Source organism: Myxine glutinosa, chromosome 3 (assembly GCF_964187855.1).
Source record: "Myxine glutinosa chromosome 3, kmMyxGlut1.1, whole genome shotgun sequence".
Lineage (NCBI taxonomy): Eukaryota > Metazoa > Chordata > Myxini > Myxiniformes > Myxinidae > Myxine > Myxine glutinosa.
In genome coordinates this window covers 102,682,807-102,707,777 of record NC_136263.1, presented here as the reverse complement: position 1 = coordinate 102,707,777, position 24,971 = coordinate 102,682,807, and the positions used below count along the sequence as shown (strand labels likewise).

Below are 24,971 nucleotides of genomic sequence, written 5' to 3'. Positions count from 1 at the left end.
TTTTGCAGTGCTGCCTTTTATTGAACGAAATTTTCAGGAGCTAGGATTAATTCCTTGCTAATTTGGGAGAACACAAAGATTTGAGTCCATGTTTCGATAATTAACAATAGATTAGAGGCGTGATCTCAGATGCACTGATGTATGAGGACCACTTCAAAAGCCAAACCGTCCACAGTCTTTCAAGCATCATTGTGCCGAGATTTAATTCCAACTGTCCTTGCTGGGCGGCAGCCATATTTATAGATACTGCTGTCAGAGATGAGCAATGGACCAAAGTGCAATGCAAGCAGGTGTTTTACCTTGTTACTTTGCGTCATAAAATGTCATGTTCTGCTGCGATGACCTCCAGTGGAGATTCATCAGCTTATGTTTGGGGACTACTCCCCTTCATGGAATGAATGGATGAATGGTATTTGAGTTGGTTGCTATTCATTGAAGATGCCATGATAAGTGAAAGCTGACATACAATTCAAACTAACAAGGAACACGTTCATTCAGTCGGTTAACAGGAATATCTCCGAGTGTTCTCCATACTAACCAAAATATTAAGAAAGGAAGCTTTCATCATAAGCTTTCCTCAACTGTGTTGGGAACGACTCATTTGACACACTCCCAAAAGTCTTACTCTCAAACAAAATATGAGTAAATAAATAGTAAAAACAAAAATATTTAAAAGGATATATGAGCAAATCTAAATCCCATTGAACACCTGTGGGGAGGTCTGAAAACAGCAGTTGGGAGAAGGCAACCTTCAAATCTGGGAGAACTGGAGCAGTTTGCACAAGAAGAGTGGGCCAATCTGCCAGTCGAGAGGTGTCGGGAGCTCATTCATGGCTATAGGAAGTGCTTGACGGCAGTTATTTTGTCCAAAGGCTGTGATGCCAAATATTAAGTCTTGGGTGTCAATAATTTTGTCAATGCCATTTCTTTTTATTTTCTGACTTAAAAGGATAAATTAAGTTCTGAATCAAAATCAAAGGTTCTGTAATATTAACAGTGAAATAAAGAATTGTGGAGACCAAATACTTTGGTCGATTTCAACTTATTTTTAGAGAAAATTGAGTTATTTGAAAAAAGTGCAAGGGTGCCAATATTTTTGGCCACAACTGTATGCCAGCTCATCTTGGGCCTCCAGCGTATCAAACAGATCTCAACACCCATACAAATCACAGATTCATCATCACAGGTTGCACATTAAAAACTTCCATCGAGCACCTACACATCACAAAAGCATGTGGTGAGGTGGAAAGAACTGGGAAGTGGCCCTGTGCTGTGTGCAGGAAGGGTGTCGGAGTGAACTCCATTCAATGTACAATGTGCGCTGAGTGGGTTCATCAAAAATGTAGTGGTGTGAGAGGGTCGTTAACCAGCGTGGCAGCTACATTCAAATGTAAGGTGTGCACAGAGGGAGCTGCAGATGGAGGAAATGTTGAGTTGGATCTTGGAGATGGTGTGAAAACATTTTGCTACCTTGTAGACATGCTGAATGGAGAAGGTGGATCAGATTCGGCAACGGTTGCTCGAGTGAGATGTGCATGAAAGAAGTTTCGGGAACTGAGTGGCGTGCTGACGAGGAGGGGAGTGTCGTTGAAGCTGAAGGGAAAGGTGTGTGCTGCATGTGTGAGAAGTGTTATGATTTATGGGAGGAGACATGGGTAATGAACGTAGAGCAGTAACGAAGGCTGGAAAGGGTGGAAATGTGAATGGTTTGGTGGATGTGTGGAGTATCGTTGAGAGAGAGGAAGACAAATGAATTGCGAAAGATGATGGCAATAGAGCCTGTGATGGATGCTGTGAAGAGGAACAGGTTGAGATGGTTTGGTCATGTGTTGAGGAAGGATGAAAGTGACTGGTTGAGAAGAGTGATGGAAATGAATGTAGAAGGAAGTAGAGGACGGGGAAGACCGAGAAAGACTTGGTTAAAGATGGTGGAAGAAGAAATGTGGGTAAGGGGGTTAACAAGGAGAGATGCAGAAAATAGGGCAAAATGGAGAAGATTGTCATGTGGACCGCAAGGCTAACCCCTGCTCTAGCAGGGAAAATGGCCTTAAAATGCATGTTGTTGTTGTTGAGCACCTACACACAGAAGTAAAAATGCTTTAAAAAATCAAGACCACTTTGACATGAGAGGTGCACAGTTCCTTGTAACAGCAAATTTCTAGCTTTTCTGGGTCGCTCCTGTGAGATCGATCGGTTATCTCCGTGCCATTGGTCTGCTCAACCAGAACGGACTGGGGTAGCACAACAACAACTCGTTTGCAGCATTGGCAATATGAGGTTTACATGTTCCCAGAGTGAATCCTGACTAGACAACACAGGTACAGTACATTCGTTTGATTCACATCAGAAGAAGCAAAGTATTGAATGATCACCACAACTTATGTGGTGGTAACAATTTTAGCTCAACAAAGAGCAGCCCTGGGGTGTGTTCCGTTAGTAAGCATGTTGCTTTACTCAAAGCACTCCAATGGAACGGAACGAGGTTCTCGGTACCGCTTAACAATATGGCGGTCTCCATGTAAACTTATGCTATCGTGGTACTCAAACAAATGCTGCTTGGGCAGTGGTTTTCAGTTTGTGACAACTTCCCAAAACAAATTGTGTTAGCAGCAGCTACAGAGTACGAGGAAGAGTCAGAATGAGCTTTATGCCAAGCTTAACTTCTGCTGTGCATTTGGGGGAGCATAGAGGGGTTACATGTTTGTTGATTTGAAGAATTATGGAGATGTTCATATTTTGGCAAAACAAAATGGTAAATTTTACAAGTTGCCCACAATCGTTTTCACATCAAACTGAGGTTTTTTTCGATGTTTTTCTGATGAAATTCATTCGAATTTGATATTCATTTCAGCGGTTTTTCTGATGAAATTCATTCGAATTTGATATTCATTTCAGCGGTTTTTCTGATGAAATTCATTCGAATTTGATATTCATTTCGGCGGAAGACATTTTTGAGATAGGACCTCCATCCCAATCATCAAAGATAGGGGCAATACCGCTGGTGCTCACCTGGTAGAATAAACAGTATACTGCACTGACTAAGGGTATTTTAAACCAATTTCAATGGTTGCTAGAAGACAGGGCAGCATGTCGAATCATACCAACATAATCATAACACTTTAAATAAATAAACAAAAAAAATACCTATTCTGGGGGGCAACATCCCCTCCCCCCCCCCCCCCCCACCCTCCTGCCATCCCGTGTTGCTCCTCAGACCCCAATTTTTCCAATGCCTTGAACAAACATTGGTACATCATGGATGATAAAGGTTGTGGTGAAGTTTCATCAAAATTGTGTGTGTAGGTTCTGAGAAAAAAGCAAATAGCTATTTTGAGAGGCGAGCCCCCCCACAGACCACCTCAGACCCAGATTTTTTAAATGCCAGTAACAAACTTTGGTACAACACAGGTGATTAAGGTCGTGGTCAAGTTTCATCAGAATTGCCCATGTAGTTTCTGAGAAGAAAGCAAACACCTATTTTGGGGAGCAATTCCCCCCCTCCCCCTGGATGCACTTTGACCCCCTTCGACACTGATTTTTTTTTAATGCCGTGAACAAACTTTAGTCACAACAAATATTATTTGTGCCAAATTTGGTCACAATCCCATCAGCGGTTTCGGAGAAGAAGTTTAAGTGTTTACTGACGGACGACGCACCATTGCATAAGCTCCCCTGAACTTCGTTCCAGGTGAACTAATGAGTTGTTTTGACTGAAATAACCCTATCCCGAACCGCTAACCGGAAAGGCCTCTCATTGGCCGATGTGATCACATGATGTGTCGCTGCTCTATGATTGGCTCTTTCTCGTCGGCAGAAGGTAATTTATATTCGTATTTTCTCCGTTAATAATTTTTGCCGCGATATTTATATTACTATATAGAAAAGTTATCAGAAATGACAAGATGTAATCGATTTTGGATCTAAAGATGTGTACGAATTCATGGGCAACTTGTAAAATAATACCAACAAGATACGTAACAGAAGAGGTTTATAAAGGAATTAAAGAGACATTTTGGTACTTTCCTGTTATGTTATCCCGGACCTTTTACCTCAGCGTTTTTTTTGTTTGTTTGTTTTTACCTCAGCCGTATGTATGTTTCCTAACGCTAACCCTAATCTAAAAAACGCTGAGGTAAAAGGTCCGGGATAACAGGGAAGTACCAACATTAAAAAAAACAATTGGAGGAAGATGTGTAGGAAGCAATGACGATAGTTCAGACGTGAAATTTCTGGTGACGATGATGAATGACGATGATAAGGAGTGACGATGGAAGAAAGTGACGATGAGGAAGTGGCGATGAAGGAAGTGACTGTGACGATCATTGGAAGTGACGTGCAGGAAGTGACGATTAGAGAAAAGGCTGCGAGGGAGGAAGTGACGTTGGGCGGAAGTGACGATGGTGGAGCGAGGACGTGAGAATGCGAAAGCAGCAAGAGTGAGGATTTTGTGTTTATCTAACAGAGTAATACTAATAGGTCCAATACTTCGTTAAAACGTGGACCTGGCTAATTGCAAGGTTTGGATGCGTCTTTTCATCTCCTGATGTTATTATTTATTTGTTTGATGTCACATATTATCATTATCATGTGAAAATTAACTTATCTGTTGCCTTCACCGGCGTCAATGTTTGGATCTGCCTCATTCGTTTTGCAATCGCAATGGACACCGATTCGTAGTTGTTAAACCGAAACATTCCAAATATCGCTAAATGAGAACCTTTTGGAATGCATTCGTGTAAACCTTAAACACGTTCGAACGTCAAACCGCACATGGGTCCTTCCATATTAAAGGGGCACCAAATGTACTGCACACTGTTATATTTGCATATTGTACTGCATACTGCACCTTGTTATATTTCATTTTTGAATGAACGTTCACAGGTGTTTGCATTGCTTCTCGTTGACACATGGCGAGATATTATTTTCTTTCTCCCTGTTCTGCCCGGACGCAGGTTCAATGCTGTTAAAGCAGCCCCACGACATGGATTGCAATGGGTGGTTTGACGTTGCCTTCCCAGCGATATAGTCAGGTTCACTATGTTTTTTCGTTCAAAAATTTGGTAGATTAGCAAAACTATACATTTTTGGAATATTCAGAGCATGAGGAATCCAAAAATTAATGTTTACATTTGCGTAGACACCTTTGCGAAAATGACACTCAGGACAGTGATGAAGATCTGTAAAAGCATATTCATGAATGGTATAGACCTCGTAGATCCTGTGTATAGGACTTATAGTTCAATCTGATACTACCTATAACTTCCTATAACAACCTATAACTTCAAAGGACTTGCAATATCATGTATTATATAATACAGTTATATCACAAATATATAGACAATGGTTTTCAATTACCTTTGTTTGTTGCTTTTCTATAATCCTGAGCACTATTTTGAGGCCTTTATTGGATTCCTTGACCCAGAAAACATAGGATTAGCATATTTAATGAAGTCTCTAGGTTGACTCGAAGCCGAGATCGCGCAAAATATGTATTTTATGGCGGCCATTTTCAAAATCCAAAATGGCGGCCATGCAGGTGTCTGTGCAAATGCCAACATTGATTTTCAGATTCTCCATGCTCTGAAGATTCCAAAAATGTACAGGTTTGCTAATCCCAAAATTTTGAAAGAAATTATATTTGTTAACATAGTGAACCTGACTATCTTCATCACTGTCCTGAGTGTCATTTTCGCAAAGGTGTCTACGCAAATGTAAACATTAATTTTTGGATTCCTCATGCTCTGAATATTCCAAAAATGTATAGTTTTGCTAATCTACCAAAATTTTGAACGAAATTATATTTGTTAACATAGTGAACATGACTAATAGGCCATTCATTAATATTTTATTAATGGTGCCAGAGATAGCTCGCCTACTCTTTGGGAAGGACACCATGGGGTCTTTAACGTCCACCAACTAATGATGGCAGAGGGGACACCCAGTTTAACGTACATCCGAGTGACGGCACATACACTGACGATGTGAGTGACGATGTGATGTGATGTGAGTGATGAATGAGCCGAGTGACGGCCCTTATAGGTTAGACAGCTAGAACGGCATTCAGTAGAGAGCACACCTCCACCTGGTTGGCCATATCACTCAGTGGTGAAGAATCACTTTAAATTTTTTACTAACTGGATCCAGATCTTCACCAAAATGGATTCTATTCTTCCTTGTCACACACCCAACCGGTCCAACAAGTTTCATCCAAATCCATCCACATCGTTTTGAGATATCCTGCTATGCATCGTTTTTGGCCCGATCTCCAAATTGTGAAGAATCACTTAAATCATTCTACTAGCCGGATTCGAATCCGGATCTTCACCAAAATCTAATCATTTCGTCCTTGTCACATACGCTACATCACTGCCAAATTTCGTCCGAATCCATCCACAACTGTTTGAGATATTTTGTTCACAAACCAACAGACAGGGGTGAAAACATAACCTCAATCCACCTTTGGTGGCGGAGGTAATAACTCTACCTGTGAAACACCAGGATGACAGCTTATAGGTGTGTCGGGATTCAAACCCAGGTTAGACAGCTTATAGGTGAGTGTGCGTACCTGTGAGCCATCCTGCCATCCCATATAAAGAAACTGCATCTCGCCAAATATACACTCGTATACACACTTGTCCACCTCATTGCTACGAGCTGTGAGTACGAATCCTAGCTGAATTGTTCCTTTGTGAGTTGCATTGTTTGCCCTTTGTAGGTGACATCTGATGCAGTTGAGCAACATTGGATGGCTGATCCTGGTCAACGAGCAGACAGACACCTGACGTGTTTACATGTTCAATATCTAGTCCATCTTATTACCTCCACCACCGAAGGCATGATATTAGGGGGGAGGGGGGATGATGGTTAGGACAATCGGTTTGTGACAAAAGTGGCCAGGTTGGTCCAACACACTCCATGGGCAATCAAAATACCGATCACCCATGCAAGTGTGCCACAAGGCAGCGTCTCGACCCGATCTTGTTCCGAATAAGCAACGGGCCGAGTAGTGTTGTACACCGCTCCTTACCTATTACATCTCCAGGCGCTGCATGACGTCATCGCCGGGCACCGAAGGGGGCCCGTTGATGACTCGAGCTGAAAGGGAGTACTCATTTTTCACTCCGGTTGTTACTTGCAAAATTGTAGATTTTTCAAGTATATTGGATAGTCTTCTGCATTATTCTGTCTGTGTGTCTGTTTGTCTGTCAAGCGCCTACAGGTCACAATTTTAAACCGATCTTCATGAAACTTCACCAGATGGTAGAGTTGGACATAAGGAAGAAGCCTATTGAATTTGAGATAAAAGGTCAGAGGTCATCTTGTGATGTCCAATTTCTAAAAGGGGCACCGGTGCCCTGGCAATGTTGTGCGCTGGAGGATATGTTCTTTATATATTTATTTGGATGGGGGCGGTGTACTTTGAATGTATCTCTACTTGTTTTAATTTGTCCAGCATTTTTCAAGGTGTCCGAGTTAGTGGTACATGCAATGTGAAGTTGTGTCTTGTCAGCTTTGTAAGGACAATTCCTTATTGTTTTTGGCATGTAAAATTGTCCTTACTTTAGCTTTTTGCTTCCATGTGTGATATTGGCAGTTGTCTATTTATTTATTTATTTATGTATTTATTTTATTTTGATTAAGAAATAGCATGTTTTAAAATGCACTTAACAAACGATTTACCTCGAACATGGAAATGGATAATCGAATGGCAAAATCATAAAAGCCAGATCTGGATTCAGATCTTCACCAGAATCGAATCAATTCTTCCGTGTCACACACCCAACCTGTCCACCAAGTTTCATCCGAATCCTTTCATAACCTTTTGAGATATCGTAATACATATGGTTTTTGGCCCTCTCTCTCAATGGTGAAGATCAATCACTTGAATTCTAGTATCCGGATCTGGATCTTCACCAAAATTGAATCGATTCTTCCATGTCACACACACAACCTCACCACCAAATTTCATCTGAATCCATCCACAACTTTTTGTGATATCCTGCTCACAGACAAACAAACAGACAGATGACAGGGGTGAAAACATAACGTCCGTCCACCTTCGGTGGTGGAGGTAAAGAAAGCAATCTTCCATTGGATCTGTGAAAGAATAATTGAATACCCAAAGGTTTCCTATTATGGTTTTGAATGATAGCATATGCCGGTATGTTATTATAATGTCTCCTTTGGTAACATCCGTTGCTAACATCGCTCCCACTCAAAATAAGGGTACAAAAGCATATCCTTGCAACTACAGACCAGTTCGCTTAGTTCCCAATTTAAGCAAAGTCATGGAATCCATAATCGCTGTCAACATCAAGTCTTTGTCTTTTGAAGTTGCCTGACTTCTGTTTATCAGTTTGGATTCCATTCCGGTCATTCATCTTTGGACGTCCTGATGCTTATCATTCCACAATGGCCTGATCCCCTAGATCTCACCACAATCTCCCTGGATATATCTCGGGAAGTCAACACAGTCTGGCATCCTGCCCTGGTTTCCAAGCTTGTTGCCTGTGGTACTGTATAAAGGGCTGCTTTCATACCTGGCTTTCTTACTTCATGTTTCTCAACATGTGCAGGTAATGCCTTGCCGTCAATAGAATCTTCTCCTCTTCCCGTTGAGGTTGGAGTGCCCCCTTTGTAGTGTCTTGTGCTCAGTCTTGTTCTTAATATACGTTTAAAAAAAACCTCACATTTGCTCTAGAAAACCATATTTTCCCTTTTACAGATGGTTCCACGTTGCTCTTTACAACACCCCATCCTATTGGCTGGCTGACAGCAGCTGTGTCAGTGTTGATCTGGAATTTATTAAATGCTGTTCTGACCAATGGAAGGTCATGTCTCTCAATCCTGGAATATCTCAGTCTCACCCGGTCGCTCTGCCAGGATTGTTAAACTAACTTACCTATCTATTTTCATGGTCATCTACTGGAAGAGGTTAACTATCTTGAACTTCTAGGCCTTACCATCAACAGTGACCTTTCTTGGGCTGACCACATGGCAAAGCTGGCCTCCGAATCCAGCCATAAACTGGGCATCGTCTGCCGTTCCGAGTCATCTATCTATAATTCCAGTAATCTCTGTCTGTACGTTTGTACGTTTGTACGTTTGTCTGTCTGTGACCGCTGTTTCTCGACAACCACGGGTCCGATATACTTTTAACTTGCCAGGTATATTGCTGGGGACCCGAGGATGTGCCTTTTCAAGGTTTCATATTAATCGGACAATTACTTACCGAGCTATGTCCAAAAAACGATTCAACCAATCAGAGAGCAGCGAACGATCGCGTGTGCCGAACGTGGCGGGCACACTCTGCCTCGGATGGCACATTTGAGAGCGTATTCATTTATTTCACGTTTGCAAACTATGTTGGCGTTAAACTATGTTTTACAACTAATAAAAACGAATTTGCGATTCATTCGCTTTCCTGCGCGTTTGTGCACGCGATGGCGATTTCTTTACCAAACTCCGGAAGCCGTTCGCTTTGGACCAAACCATTGCATGTAAATAGAGGGGGGGGGATTGTCACCACTCGCAAGCCGTTCGCTTTGGACCAAACCATTTCATGTAAATAGAGGGGGGCGATATAATTTTAGATATAGATATAGTACGGGCATGCCCTAGTTCCTTAAAATCAGAACAACTCTGAGCCTTTGAGGCCTTCATCCTTTGCTCAATGGAGGGCTCTTCTGGACTGGTGCCCCATGCTCTCATCTTATCCCCTGGATTCTGTGGAAACTAAAGCTCCCTACATTATTGGCAACTCTAATGATGAGGCAGACGTAGAAGGCCTGTTGCTCTCACATTATAAACAGGTTGGTGGCTGCTCTGCTTCCTTTTTTTTACTGCCTCTCTTCAAGTCTTGTTTCCTCTGCTTTCAAAGTTATCTAGCCCTCTACAGCCACTGAAGAAGTGTGCATCCTTCCAGTGACCCCACCCCATTCCTGTTAAAAAAAAACGTCAGACTTTCCATCCAGATGCATTCTTGTTACTCTTTGATTTTTGCAGAACCATCTTCCTGAGGCTGTTCAATCCCACACTTCCCTCCAGGTCTTCAAGTCGGTGGTACACTACCAAATAATCTACCATCTCTACCCATTATCTTTTCCACCCCCACACAACCACTCTCCTTTCATATTCCATCTTCAGGCGCTGCATGACGTCATCGCTGGGCACCGAAGGGTGCCTAGTGATGATGCGCGCTGAAAGGGAGTACTCAGTTTTCACTCCAGTTTCTTTCTTTCTTTCTTTCTTCTTTGTCTTGTTGTTGTACACCGCACCTTTCCTTTGCCATCTCCAAGCGCTGCATAACGTCATTGCCGGGCACCGAAGGGGGCTCGGCAATGACGCACGCTGAAAAGGAGTACTCAGTTTTCACTCTGGTTGTTTGTTGTACACCGCTCCTTTCCTATGCCATCCCCAGGCGCTGCATAACATCATTGCCAGGCACCGAAGGGGGCTCGGCAATGACGCACGCTGAAAGGGAGTACTCAGTTTTCACTCCGGTTTCTTTCTTACTTTCTTGTTTGTTTGTCCGGGTGATATCTCAGCCATCCTTTGAGCTAGGAAGCTGAAATTTCAGCACAATAATGAACAAGTGCTTTGGCAAAAAACGATATTTTTTGTTTTTTGATTAATTAATTGATTAGTTACTTAATTATTATCGATTAATTAAGTACTTATTTATTAACTTTCTCATCTGGGAAATATATTGGGCACCTTTTGAGTTACGAAGCTGTTATTTGGACATGACAATGACCAAGTGATTTGGCTGTAAAGGCTATTTTTAATTTCTTGATGAATCAATTAATCGATTAATTATTTAATTATTCGATTAATTACCCGGTTAATTTATTTTTCAAAAACTTAGATTCGGATGAAATGGTGATGGTTTAGGTATGATATTAGGCAATTGATTAATTATTTAATTATTTTATGATTATTCTTTATTTATTTTCATTATTTATCATTTATTTATTTTCTTTCCCATCTGGGCAATATCTCAAGCACCTTTTGAGCTCGGAAGCTCACATTTGGACATGACAGTGACCAAGTGATGTGGCTATAAGGTTATTTTTGATTTATTGATTAATCAATTAATCGATTCATTATTTATTGATTAATCGATTAATTATATATTGATTAATCAATTAATTATTTAATTTTTTCGATTAATTTTTTATTTAATTAATTTTCAAAAAGTTACAGCTTCGGATGAAGCACTGGTGGTTTAGGTATGCTATTAGCCAATTGATTAAGAAAATATTTTATGATGATTATTGATTTTAATTATGCAATTAATTAATCAATCAATTATTGTACACCTCTCCCTCCCAATACAGTCTCTATATGTTGCACGGCGGCATAGCTGGGTGCCGAAGGCACCCCGGCAATGTCACTTGCTGGAGGATATGTTATGAGTCTCCTACCGGTGTACACCGGAAGGGTCTATAGGTTTGCACTCAGTCCCTCCGTCTGTCAGTCCGTCACGCAAAGAACAGTTTTCCGGACTTTTTTTCTAAACTCTTAATGCTAATGATTTCAAACTTGGCACATGGTTTCCTCATGATAAGTTACAGATCAAGTTCGAACCTCACGACGTTTCGATCATTTTTGACAAAGTTATGGCACTTTGAACTTTGGTAATTTCCCCAACAGTTTTCCGGACGACAGACTGCCGGTAGGGGACATGTATTGCAGCGCAATACTAAGAATGCTTGTTTATTTGGCATTTGGGACAGTGTACTTTGAATGTATCTGTACTTGTTTGCATTTAATTTTTATTAGTCCCCTACCGGTGTACACCAGAGGGGACTAGAGGTTTGCACGCCGTTCCTCCGTCTGCCCGTCCGTCAGTCCGTCAGTCCGTCACGCAAAGAACAGTTTTCCGGACTTTTTTTTCTTAATGCTAATGATTTCAAACTTGGCACATGCTTTCCTCATGATAAGTTACAGATCAAGTTCGAACTTCACGACGTTTCGATCATTTTTGACAAAGTTATGGCACTTTGAACTTTGGTAATTCTGATAATTCTGATGATCCTTAACTGAGTGCCATTTTAAGTTTTAATTTCCTTTAAAAAAGATTTTCTCTGCAATAATTGGACCGGTTGAGATCAAATTTTCACCGTAGGGGGGACTCGGTCTGTAGAATATTTTAATGGTAATTATGACGTCACGGTCACGTGGTTCGGCCGCCATATTGTTAAACCCCTTTTTCTCTGTAACGGCTGAACAGATCGAGGCCAAACTTTGCAGGCAGAATCGCATACCCATGACGAACAAAAAAGTCAACGAGCATGACATCATGCGTCACATGGTTTCAGAGTTATGACGTTTTTGAGCATGAACCTTCAAAACCTAGCTCCTTCCTCATTTTTGATCCAATCGAGGGGAAACTTCACAGATCTGTTCAGCATGTCAGTCTACTAAAATGTCCTTTTGGAATTTGCAATAAGGCACGTGGTTTGGCAGATATCATTAATTAAACGAAAAAAAAATAAAAAATGGATAGCTCTTGTTTATTCTAGAGTTCTCCTAAAGCCGCACCGTGCGCCCTCAGCCTCGTCTCGCGAACGTCAAAAGCGCGACACGGCGCGTGCTTTCAGGAGGGGCGGAGCCAAGCCGAGCAACATGTATATATTGTTACGTGGTCCCCTCGGTGAATACCTGGTCTCAGTGACCCCCGGACCGTGAGAGGAACTTCGCCAGAAAGCTGTATTATATATGCGCTTTCGCCACGCAAGCCATATGAATTTCACCCCAGAGACAACTGACGTTCAAGGATATATTTCAATGGTAATGATACCAAACAATTTCAATGACACAACCATCAACAATATTTCAAGGACACAACCACGGAGATTTTCCCCGCGCAATCAACAATACATAATCATCACCAATTCCCAATTCACAATCAATTCCCTATGATTAAGATGGCCATCTTATACATGTGTGTCCCGGTGAGTACTCACACCCCCTTTCGGTCTCTGCTCCTCACAATGTCTCTGGGCCCCTCCTGACCAAGATACTGCTACTGGTCGGCGTCTCCGCACTCGGGCGGTTGAACGAACCCCGGGTGGACGTTCCTCCACCGGGCAGGTATCGTACCGGGGACAGCTGCTGCAGCGCACACCTCCTTGCCAAGCAACGGGGCAAAACCCAGCGCGGCTTCCAACGCGCGCGAGGCCCCAAAGTGCGACCCGTACGCGTCCTTGTAGACGGGGCAAAACCAAGCGCGGTTTGCAACGCGCGCGAGGCCCCAACGTGCGACCCGTACGCGTCCTTGTAGACGGGGCAAACTGTGCCGGACGCTTGGTTCCGTGCACGCCCTCACGGTGACTTGCCGTGTCAAAAGGTAGTTACGCGTCCAGGTAACTCCTCTCGCCAGACGGGTTTCGGAACGCCGCTTGTTCACGCAGCGCAAGGTCGATTCCACCTTTCGTCGGAGCGGGCGAGGAAGACGAAACCTCCTTCTTTTACCTCGTGTCTTTTCTTCTTCCGTTTCCGGTCACTTCCGTTTCCGGCCACTGGTTCAGAAGGGCTCCTGACCCTCCAATCACAACAACCCTTAATATACTACACACGGATAAGCAAAGACCTGAATGGTAATCCACATACATTCACATAAATATGTAACACTCCCCCCCTTCAAGAAAGAAAGTTTGAACCCAGCGAAAACTTTCTTTGCCGGCCAATTTGGAGAAACAAACCAGATCACTCAACCCCCCCCACATTATCAGTTGCCCCCGGGCACAGTTATCACTTAAAAATAAAGCAACCAAAATTTCACCACAACCCCTCCAGATTACTCACTCTGGATTAAGCACCAGCAACGACATTGTCCCTGCCAAATCAAACTCCATCTCCTGACCCTCTGACTTTGACCGCCAGTTTCTTGTGAATGAAGGTTAAGGGGTTGATCAAAGATCCAAAGTTAAGCCACTCGATAGCACTTTTCTGGGAGGCCAAGCCGAGTATTCACTACATGGATGCCTTTAGGAACGCGGAGTTCACGGTTAGTCCGTGCAGGAAAGTTCTCTACATGGGCGCCTTGAGGAACGTGGAGTTCACGGTTAGTCCGTGCATGAAAGTTCACTACATGGACGCCTTTAGGAACGGCGTTCACGGTTAATTCGTGTAGGAATCTTGGCTCGGCGGCTCCGCCGCCTTCAGTGCTTCCACTTCTCAGAACTTCCCTAATAATTAGGTTGGGACCACTGGTCCCTGTAGTCCCATGAATAGCGGTCTCCTTCTCGGCCACTACTTTGCCAATCCTTCCTTCGGGAGCGGCCGTAACTCAGGGAGCCTCCATAATAATATTGATTGTGGCCACCACCAAAACTACCGCCCAGTTGTCCTCTCCTGTAGACCTCTCGACGCCTACGAAATGCCTTCCCTACTGTTATGGTCCGACCCTCCAAATCCTTGCCATTCCAATTCTTCTCTGCCTCTCTGGCGTCTTTTGTGCTGGCAAACGTGACAAAGCCGAACCCTCTTGACTGTTGCGTTTCCCAGTCTCTTACCAACCGCACTTCCACCAGCGGCCCATATCTGTTGAAGACAGAGGTCAGAACTTCTTCCTCTGTTTTGAAGTTCAGTCCCCCTACAAATAACTTGGCACTTTTGTCGCCATCCCGAGCTGGTGTGGTGTTATTCTCCCTGCTGGGCTCTTTACCAACCCTCAGGTTACCATAAACTTGACCCCCGGCCAAATCATTCCCGATAACCACAGATACACCCTCTACAGGAAGCGTGGCTTGTAAACCGACGGTGACCGGTCCTGACACCAAATCGGACTCCAACTGGATGACCTGAAGGGGAGCACTAACACCGCCCCCGATCCCCTGTAAACGAACACTATCCCCCGTTGCCGTCTCCTCGGACCATGGCAAAATGCCTTCAAGCATTAAAGATTGATGGGCCCCTGTGTCCCTCAATATCCTAACCGGTCTCCGGTTAGTCGAGGCTCCATCCAGTGACACAAACCCCTCTGAAATAAATGGTTGGTAACCCTTTTGATGGCGATTTCTTACGCTAGCCATCGCATTCGGAGTTGTAATAGTCGGACTCCGCTCTGGGTTGTCCCTTTTCATGAGGTAACAACTGGACATCAAGTGTCCAGGTTTCTTGCAAAACGCGCAAGTAGGCCCGGAGGAAAAACTCGGGGTCTGCCTCGGGCCCCCCGAACTATAAGTTTGTCTTGGGCCCGCATCCCTCTGATTTCGAACCGGTGGGGTATCATAGTTGTCCCCATAATCATCTCGAGGCCGTCGCCATGTATGGTCGTTCTCCGCACCTGCTGTTCCCCACCTCCCCTGCGGAGATCTAGGCGAGGAGTTAGGTTCGTGGACCCCTATTCGGTGGGTTAAGGCATAATCATCTGCCATGGTGGCTGCGTCCCACAACTTTGGTACCTTCTTTTCCTGCAGGTACACTTTGATGTCCTCGTGGACACACTGCTGGAATTCCTCCACCAGGATCAAGTCCCGCAATGTTTCGAAGTCTTTCCCGACTCCTTTGGACTCACACCACCGATCAAACATGTTTTCTTTCACTCTGGCAAACTCCACATGGGTCTCACTCTCCCTCTTCCTGGCATTCCTGAATTTTTGCCTGTAAGCTTCCGGAACCAACTCATAGGCTTTGAGGATGTGCTTCTTCAGTACCTCATAATCTGCACATTGGTCCATTGGTAGCGCCGAATAAATTTCCTGAGCTTTCCCCACCAGCACACTTTGCACGAGTATGGTCCATGCCTCCTCCGGCCAGTTTAATTGTCGAGCCACTTTCTCAAAGTGTGGAAAAAATTTCGCGACTTCTTTTTCACTGAACGGTGGAACCAGCCTCACATGTCTGCCCACATCCCAGGTTTTCTGGTTAGGTGTCGACTCCGTCAGCAAGGGTGGTGCCTCTCCCCGTTCTCTCATTAACTCCAGCTCCTTGAATTTGATTTCTTGCTGAAGCTCCATGTCACGTTCCTTTAATTCCCTTTCCGCTTTTCTCTCCTCTGCTTCGAGGTCCCTTGCAGCTCTCCTCTCCTCTGCTTTTCTCCCTTCTAACCTTTCCTGGAGTTCTCGTTCCACTCTCCTTTCCTCTGCTTGTTTCTCTTCTCTCCTCGCTTCTGCTTTCCTTTCTTCTTCTGCTAACCTTTCCTGGAGTTCTCGTTCCACTCTCCTTTCCTCTGCTTGTTTCTCTTCTCTCCTCGCTTCTGCTTTCCTTTCTTCTTCTTTTAACCTTTCCTGGAGTTCTCGTTCCACTCTCCTTTCCTCTGCTTGTTTCTCTTCTCTCCTCTCTTCTGCTTTCCTTTCTTCTTCTTTAATCCGTTCCTGGCTCCGTAATTGCAACTCCAGTTTCCGGAGCTCAACGTCTTCTGGTTCTTCGGGTAGCCACTCCCAGGCTAACTCGTCCCATGTTCCTAATCCCACCATAGATTGTATCACCGTGGCCTGCAACTCTGCCTTCCTCAAATTAGTTCGGACCTCCAAGTTAAAATGTTTGGCCAATTTCAAGAGGTCCGACTTTAGCAACGCTCGGAACTGTGCCTCACTCGGTGTTACCCCAAAGTTCTGTGCCACAAACGCCATGGTGCCTATCGTTAACACCTGTTAACCTTCACCCAAGATTTTACCCCAATTTCTCAAAAAAAAAGAATTTACCAATTAATAATTAATTAATAAATTTTAATTAATAAAAATTATTATTTTATTATTTTATACAATTTTAAATCCCGGACGTAGACCCAATTGCGAAACCGCAAATCGTAATTTGGACGAGCCCCCAATTCTGTTACGTGGTCCCCTCGGTGAATACCTGGTCTCAGTGACCCCCGGACCGTGAGAGGAACTTCGCCAGAAAGCTGTATTATATATGCGCTTTCGCCACGCAAGCCATATGAATTTCACCCCAGAGACAATTGAGCCGTGTCAAAAGGTAGTTACGCGTCCAGGTAACTCCTCTCGCCAGACGGGTTTCGGAACGCCGCTTGTTCACGCAGCGCAAGGGCGATTCCACCTTTCGTCGGAGCGGGCGAGGAAGACGAAACCTCCTTCTTTTACCTCGTGTCTTTTCTTCTTCCGTTTCCGGTCACTTCCGTTTCCGGCCACTGGTTCAGAAGGGCTCCTGACCCTCCAATCACAACAACCCTTAATATACTACACACGGATAAGCAAAGACCTGAATGGTAATCCACATACATTCACATAAATATGTAACAATATATATATATATATATATATATATATATATATATATATATATATATATATATATATATATATATATATATATATATATATATATATATATATATATATATATATACACACACATCGATCATTGATCGTGAACTGGAAAATATAATAAATTACTGATATTTAGCGACTCGAAAGGTTCTTTATCAACAACTTATTTTCTCGTGCTTCTGCTGACCTGTCTGCAAGGTGTATAAATCGAAGTCCCGAGTGCGAATCACAGATGAGCCCGTCCTGAGGTAATTAGCGATTGGGAACGATTCAGAACCTGTGGGTAAATAACCCTTGGTAATTTCCCCAACGGTTTTCCGGATGACAGACTGCCGGTAGGGGACATGTATTGCAGCGCAATACTCAGAATGCTTGTTTTTTTTGTATACAAGATCGAGGCTCGTGTTAGAGCTAACATTAATCACAAAAAAAAACATAAATGGACAAAACATATCATAAAGGGAGTGGGAGACTATTGGGAGAGAGAGGGAAGCACACAAGCACAACGACGGTAGAGAACAGGGACATTGGGAGATCTGTGGGAGGGAGTCGCCTTGGGGTAAATAAGGTGGAGGGTGGGAGAGGTATAAAACAAATGGACACTGCTCGGACTTCCAGGAAAGAAATCGGTATTTCAAAAAGGTGGATCTGGGGTGAATTAACGGGGAAGAAAAGATTAAGGTTTTGGATGGGGTGAAAAGATTAAGAAGAGATGGTGGTGAACAGCTGTTTCAAAGACCTGGAGGGAGGAGTGGGATTGAAGAGAGTGAGGGAGTTTGTTCCAGAGGTGGGAGAAAAGAGGAATGAAAGAGTGAAGGTGAACAGACAGTCTTGATTTTGGCAGTTTCACCAGAAGAGGGTTGCTGGCAGATCTTGTCTGACTTGATGGAATATTTGGGGGACAGACCACAGACAGAGCTGGGGGAGATGAGTCTGTAGAAGACAGAAATACCACCAAACCTGCCTGCAGTGAGCGAGTGGAAGGCCCTCAATCGGCTTAATCGTGAGAGATACCAATGATTCTGAAAGCCTTGGTTTCTACAGCGTGAAGCCGAGCTTGGTGTGAAGGCAGGAGCACCAGCCCAGAGGGGAGAGCGATATTCCATCAAGTTGCGGATGAAAGCTTTGTATGTGGTGAGGAGCTCAGGTGTGCCAAGGAAGGACTTCACACGACGGAGGATGGCTCGTCTGCGACTGGCTTTGGAGGCCAGCTTGGAAATGTGGTTTTTTCCAGGAAAGGAAATGGCAGATAGTGAAACCTAGAGTCCCTGTATAAAGAGAGTTGCGCCATGCGCTGACCCGAGATTTCTGGTCACGTGATTTCGTGGCGCCATTTTGTGTCTAACTTCACCATGCGTGAACATCAGCTTGGTACGGGAATGTTGTTTATTGCCAAACAAAATGACTGGTTGTTCTGCTTTTGGTTTTTCAAACCAATCTGGGAAATATAAGATGTATAGATTTCCAAGTGATAAAGTCAGAAGACAAATTTGGGAAGCGAAAGTCAGACGAAAGAGCTGGAAAGCGATCGACTCCTCGAGACTCTGCCAGGTAGGCCCACGCCGCTTGATGATCGATGTTCAAAAGCAATTCTATCTGCTCGGTTTTTTTTTGGTTGTCTGTCCGTTGAAAACCCTTTTAAAGGGAAGTGATTTGTGTTTGTTTATAATCTTCAAGGAGCTGACCAAAAATGCATTTCCGTGGGAAGAACCCTGCTCAATTTTTTTCGGGTAGTCCTAGCGGACCGCTTGTGATTCTTGTGACTTGTGACTTGTCACTTGTGAGGAGTGAACGGAGTAGTGATTCTCATTTGTGAGGAGTGAACGGAGTAGTGATGAGTCTCACTTGTGAGGAGTGAACGGAGTAGTGATGAGTTTCACTTGTGAGGAGTGAACGGAGTAGTGATGGTGTCTCACTTGTGAGGAGTGAACTGAGTAGTGATGAGTTTCACTTGTGAGGAGTGAACGTAGTGGGATGAAGTGTTGGTCTGGTCAGAGTGTTGTATTACGGGCAGAGTTTTCTTACGGTCTGAATGTATGAATCATGTTCTGTACTGAATGTATGAACCAAAATTTGTACTGAATGTTTACTGTGTTGGCCTCATCGTGTTCCTGGTGAAATTAAACAAGTTATGGTGAATACGACGTCTTATCTGTGCTTTTCCATATCTGTTCGACTAGACGAACCGTGCACACTGCAGGTATTTTTTAAAGTTTTTTCTCTGTTTAATTACGGCTTGGCGCAGTCGAAAATTAAGTGTTAATTAAGTCGCCAGCTATGAAACATATTAATCGATCAGGCAATATCCATCAGAGTTCTGGGCAAGGGTGTAGTAATAAATGAACGTTTCAATCTTACTAGATGCCGATGACGTTTTCCTTATGTCAGAGACAGAAGCTGACTTGCAGCTTGTTAAATCATTACAATGGAAATTGAATATAAATGTCGATAAAACTAAAGTTGTACACTATAGAAATATGGCAATACCACGTACAGAATTTGTTTTAAGTGTGTTAGACTGAATGTGAATGTGAATGTGTGAATGTGAATTTTAAGTGTGTGAATGTGAATTGCTCTCGGCACCCTTTAAAAAATATTGGATATGCCCACACTCCTTTCTAAAAGTTATTAAAATTCAGAGAACGACAGCATTGGTTTGTCTTACTTATAATGTTAGCTCTTATATGCAGTGTTGGCTTGTAATATGCATTGCCATACCACTTTTAATATCACCACACAGCTCTTTTTCACGGCAATAGCTGAGTTTTTGACAAAACAAATATCACCTGTATGTAATAATAAGACTAAATATGTGTTGTAAATTTTTTTTTAGCAGGTTTAGAATATATCACCCCATATCGCGAATGTACATGTATATCTAATCCGACACACTTAGACACAAAATGGCGTCCAAATTTGAGTTGACACAACTCTCTATATATACAGGGACTCTAGTGAAACCCAAAAGCTTGAGTGACAGAACTTATTGGAGAGGATTGTTGAGAGAGTAGATGGGAGGGTTATCCAGACGGTCTTTTCGGAGAGACAAAGTGAGTGTGTGAGATTTGTCAGGATTGAAAGACATGTTCCACTTGTTTGACCAGTTTGTGATTTTGTCCATGTCTGCGGAGAGTGAAGAGGCTGCAGACTGCCCATCTGAGGGATGAGGTATGGAGCGGCAGAGAGTGGACTCATCCGCAAAGAGACAGAGAGGATTTTCAAGAGAGTCAGAGAGATCATTGATGAAGACCAGAAAAAGCACAGGGCCCAGAACACTGCTTTGGGGAACTCCAGCCTGAGCTGTGTGGAAGGAACTGAGTTGCAGAAGTTATTTGCTGAGGTGCCATGGCTGGTGCAAGAAGTACCCACACCCAGCCAGCTGGCATGATGACAGTTGATGTTGCCACATATGAAGAGGAAGAGAGACTTTGGATACGTGGATAGAATTGGTCCATGTTGTCAGATAACGTAAAGTCGCACATAATGACATTCGCTGAACTGAAATTTACTATAGAAGAGTTGTTGTTAGATAGCGAGATGTAAATGGAGTCATCACTGTTTGGTGGACGGTACAACACACATATGAACAAAAGTTGGAGGTGGAGGGGAAGCCAGAGCCAGAGGTACTCCTGGGGGTGTGGTGGGGTGAGAAGTGCAAGGAGAGTGAGGAAGAGAGTTTTTGATAAAGATGGCAGCCCCACCACCAGGAGGAGGCTCAGATCCATCATACCGCAGGAGGGAGTAATCAGGGAGAGAAACTAAGGAATCAGGGACATTTTGAAGGAGGAAAGTTTCTGTTAAGCATATTGAGTCTGGTTTGTCAGAAGCAACCTGTATGGAGAGATGTCAGGTTTGAGTGAAGGCCCCGGGTGTTTGATGTCCATACCGTTGAGGAAGAGGGAGGGGGAGCATCAGATGCAGGACAAGGGAGGGGAGGGGTCGTGAAAGATGAGGGAGGAGAGGGGAGGTAGGGAGAGCTGTTGACAGTGTGTCGGAGATTTCAGAAGAGCTCGGAGAAGCTGAAGGATGAGGAGGACAAAAGGTTTGATGGTGATGGGAGGAGGGGAGAGATTAGAGGGGGAGGGGTGAGTTGGGAATTTTGAAAGTTTTGAATGATTAAAGGTGTATAAGCAATTTGTTAGTACGGAAGGAGAGTTGGTACCGCATGTCCTTAAATGTTTTCTCTCAAACTGCTTAACGCCAACATTAGCTGATTTTAGGTATTTGTGGTGTTTAGTAACACAGTATTTTTGTATTTAGTAACAGTATTTTTGTATTTACTAACTATTTTTGTATCTAGTAACACAGTATTTTTGTATTTCATAACACAGTATTTTTGTATTTCGTAACACAGTATTTTTGTTTTAAGTAACATTATTTTTATGTTTAGTAACAGTATTGTTGTATTTAGTAACACAGTATTTTTGTATTTAGTAACACAGTATTTTTGTATTTAGTAACATTATTTTTGTATTTAGTAACACAGTATTTTTGTATTTAGTAACACAGTATTTTAATATTTAGTAACACAGTATTTGTATTTAGTAACACAGTAATTTTTTATTTAGTAACATAGTATTTTTGTATTTAGTAACACAGTATTTTTGTATTTCGTAACACAGTATTTTTGTATTTAGTAACACAGTATTTTTGTATTTAGTAACACAGTATTTTTGTATTTAGTAACACAGTATTTTTGTATTTAGTAACACAGTATTTTTGTATTTAGTAACACAGTATTTGGATTTAGTAACGCAGTAATTTTTTATTTCGTAACATAGTATTTTTGTATTTAGTAACACAGTATTTTTGTATTTAGTAACATTATTTTTGTATTTAGTAACAGCATTGGTGTATTTAGTAACAGTATTATTGTATTTAGTAACACAGTAATTTTTTATTTAGTAACATAGTATTTTTGTATTTAGTAACAGTATTTTTGTATTTAGTAACACAGTATTTTTGTATTTAGTAACACTATTTTTGTATTTAGTAACACAGTATTTTTGTATTTAGTAACACAGTATTTTTGTATTTAGTAACACAGTATTTTTGTATTTAGTAACACAGTATTTTTGTATTTAGTAACACAGTAATTTTTTATTTAGTAACACTATTTTTGTATTTAGTAACTGTTCTGTGCTCCTCCCCAACCCCCTGGTCACGGTGTACCTCCGAGCCCCGAGAGGAGTCACGGCAGAAAAATGTGTTATTCTGTATGTCAAAGATCAATGGTGAAGCCACCAATTGTTACTCACAAACAAATATTGTATTAAGATCACACAAGAATAACAGTACAACAATAATATGAATCAAAAGTACAATCAATATCCTATGATGGTACCATCAGTTTTATAATATATAACTCACTGTGCTCCAAGTGAGTGAAACGAGAACATCCCCAATGTCTCTTATTCCCGGCTTCAAGCCACAGTCGATTCGCTCCAGCGAACGCCAGAACGATGTCCAATCGAGAGCAGAATCCCGTTCGGCTGGCAAGAACAGTCACACAGCCAAAACTGCACAAAGGCACCCTCAAGGCGACTGGGAAATCCAAAGGTGCCCTCCAGGCGACTGAGAGATCACTCCCTTGGGTATGGACTTTCACGGCTCACAGTCGGCGAACCGCAAATTAATCTTCAAAAGCCATGGTGCACACACGCACACCAGATTATTATTATTATTATTATTTTTTTGTACACTGAATCGAGGCTCGTGAAAGAGCTAACATTTACTTCACAAACAAATCAACCAGACAAACAAAATATATAAAAAGAGGGAGCGGAAGACAAGATGGGGAGGGAAGGGGAAGCACACAAACACAACATTTGAGAGCAGGGAGATGTGTGGGAGGGAGAGGGCTTGGGGGGAGGAGGCGAGGGAAGGGGGGTGGGAGAAGTATAAAACACAAGGACTTCCAGGACAGAAGTTGGTATTTCAAAAAAGTGGAATTCGGGTGAAATTAGCGGGGGTAGAAAAGATCAAGGTTTTGGATGGGGGAAGATAAGAGATGGTGGTGAACAGCTGTTTTAAAGACCTGGAGGGTGGAGTGGGATTGAAGAGAGTGAGGGACTTTGTTCCAGAGGTGGGAGAAAAGAGGAATGAAGGAGTGAAGGTGAGCAGAGAGTCTTGATTTTGGCAGTTTAACCATAAGAGGGTTGCAGGCAGATCTTGTGCGACCTGTAGGAATATTTGCGGGACAGAGCCCAGAGAGAGCTGGGGGGGCAAGGCCAGAGAGGAGTAGGTAGAAGACGGAAAGACCACCAACCTGCCTGCGGTGAGTGAGTGAGAGGCCCTTGGAGTTAGCTGCATCGCGGGAGATTCCAATGATTCTGAACGCTTTGGTTTCAACAGCGTGAAGACGAGCTAGTTGTGAGGCAGGAGCACCAACCCAGAGGGGAGAGCAGTATTCCATTGAGCTGCGGATGAAAGCCTTGTATGTGGTGAGGAGCACAGGTGTGCCAAGGAAGGACTTCGCACGACGGAGGATGCCCTGTCGGCGACTGGGTTTGAAGGCCAGATTTGAAATGTGGTTTTCCCAGGAAAGATCATGGCAGATAGTGAGACCCAAAAGCTTGAGTGGCAGAACTTCTTGGAGAGGATTATTCAGAAAGTGGATGGGAGGGTTGTCCAGTCGGTCTTTTCGGAGAGACGTCGTAAGAGTGTGAGATTTGTCAGGATTGAAAGACATGTTCCACTTGTTTGCCCAGTCTGTGATTTTGTACAGGTCTGCAGAGAGTGAGGAGGCTGCAGACTGCCGATCTGAGGGATGAAGAATGGAGCGACAGAGAGTAGAGTCGTCAGCAAAGAGATAGAGAGGATTTTCAAGAGAGTCAGAGAGATCGTTGATGAAAACCAGAAAAAGCACAGGGCCCAGAACACTGCCTTGGGGAACTCCAGCCTAAATCGAGATCAAGACAGATACGTCAAAGTGGTGAAAACGGCTGACGAAGCAAAGAAACCTCGCTCGACGCGCAAAGCGCGCGAGTCAAGATGGCCGACGACCCGTTCTTGAGATGTAACGGCCTGGCGATAATTCTCCTCGGACTCCACCGCCAAAAACCTGACACGCAGGTTGATCGGTCACAGCGATGACAACTCTGTCGCAGGAGTCCCTTTCCCGGGAATCCCGAAAGTTCGCTCGTGACTCCCGTTCGACAACGTTCGCTTCAGAACTCGGAGCGGCTCGGCTTTCTTGTCCGACTCACTCACTCCGCCCTCTTTCTTCCTCTTCCTCTTCGTCGTCCCGTTCCCGATCCGGTTTCCTGTTTCTTTTTGACACTAACTTTTTCACCTTTCGAAAATAATAATATCTATTTCCCTTAAACGACAACAATAATAGTAAATGGAATCCAAAATGTTTACAGTGGATGAAAACCACCACAACAGAAGTGACGAATCCGTAACAATAACAGCATTGGTGTATTTAGTAACAGAATTTTTGTATTTATTAACACAGTATTTTGGTATTTAGTAACACAGTAATTTTTTATTTAGTAACATAGTATTTTTGTATTTAGTAACACAGTATTTTTGTATTTAGTAACACAGTATTTTTGTACTTAGTAACACTGTATTTTTGTATTTAGTAACACAGTATTTTTGTATTTAGTAACACAATAATTTTGCATTTAGTAACACAGTATTTTTGTATTTAGTAACACAATAATTTTGTATTTAGTAACACAGTATTTTTGTATTTAGTAACACAGTATTTTTGTATTTAGTAAG

General features: G+C 42.9%; 1 protein-coding gene across 10 annotated transcripts in view; it reads left to right on the top strand.

Moving 5' to 3' along the window:
• The first annotated feature begins 4,344 nt into the window (after positions 1-4,344).
• LOC137414235 (ecotropic viral integration site 5 protein homolog) overlaps positions 4,345-24,971 on the top strand; it is a 139,894-nt gene continuing 119,267 nt past the window's right edge. For 3 of the 10 annotated variants that reach the window (XM_078774350.1, XM_078774349.1, XM_078774345.1), the window contains exon 1: positions 4,375-4,517. Coding sequence is in view for 3 of the 10 variants with exons in the window: in XM_078774347.1 (XP_078630473.1) it covers positions 4,398-4,436 (39 nt within the window). In the remaining 7 variants the exon portion in view is untranslated. Of the gene's footprint in view, positions 4,518-5,535; positions 5,712-24,971 lie in introns of those variants that run through there. The other 7 variants (XM_078774347.1, XM_078774342.1, XM_078774344.1 and 4 more) reach the window with 6 other exon arrangements.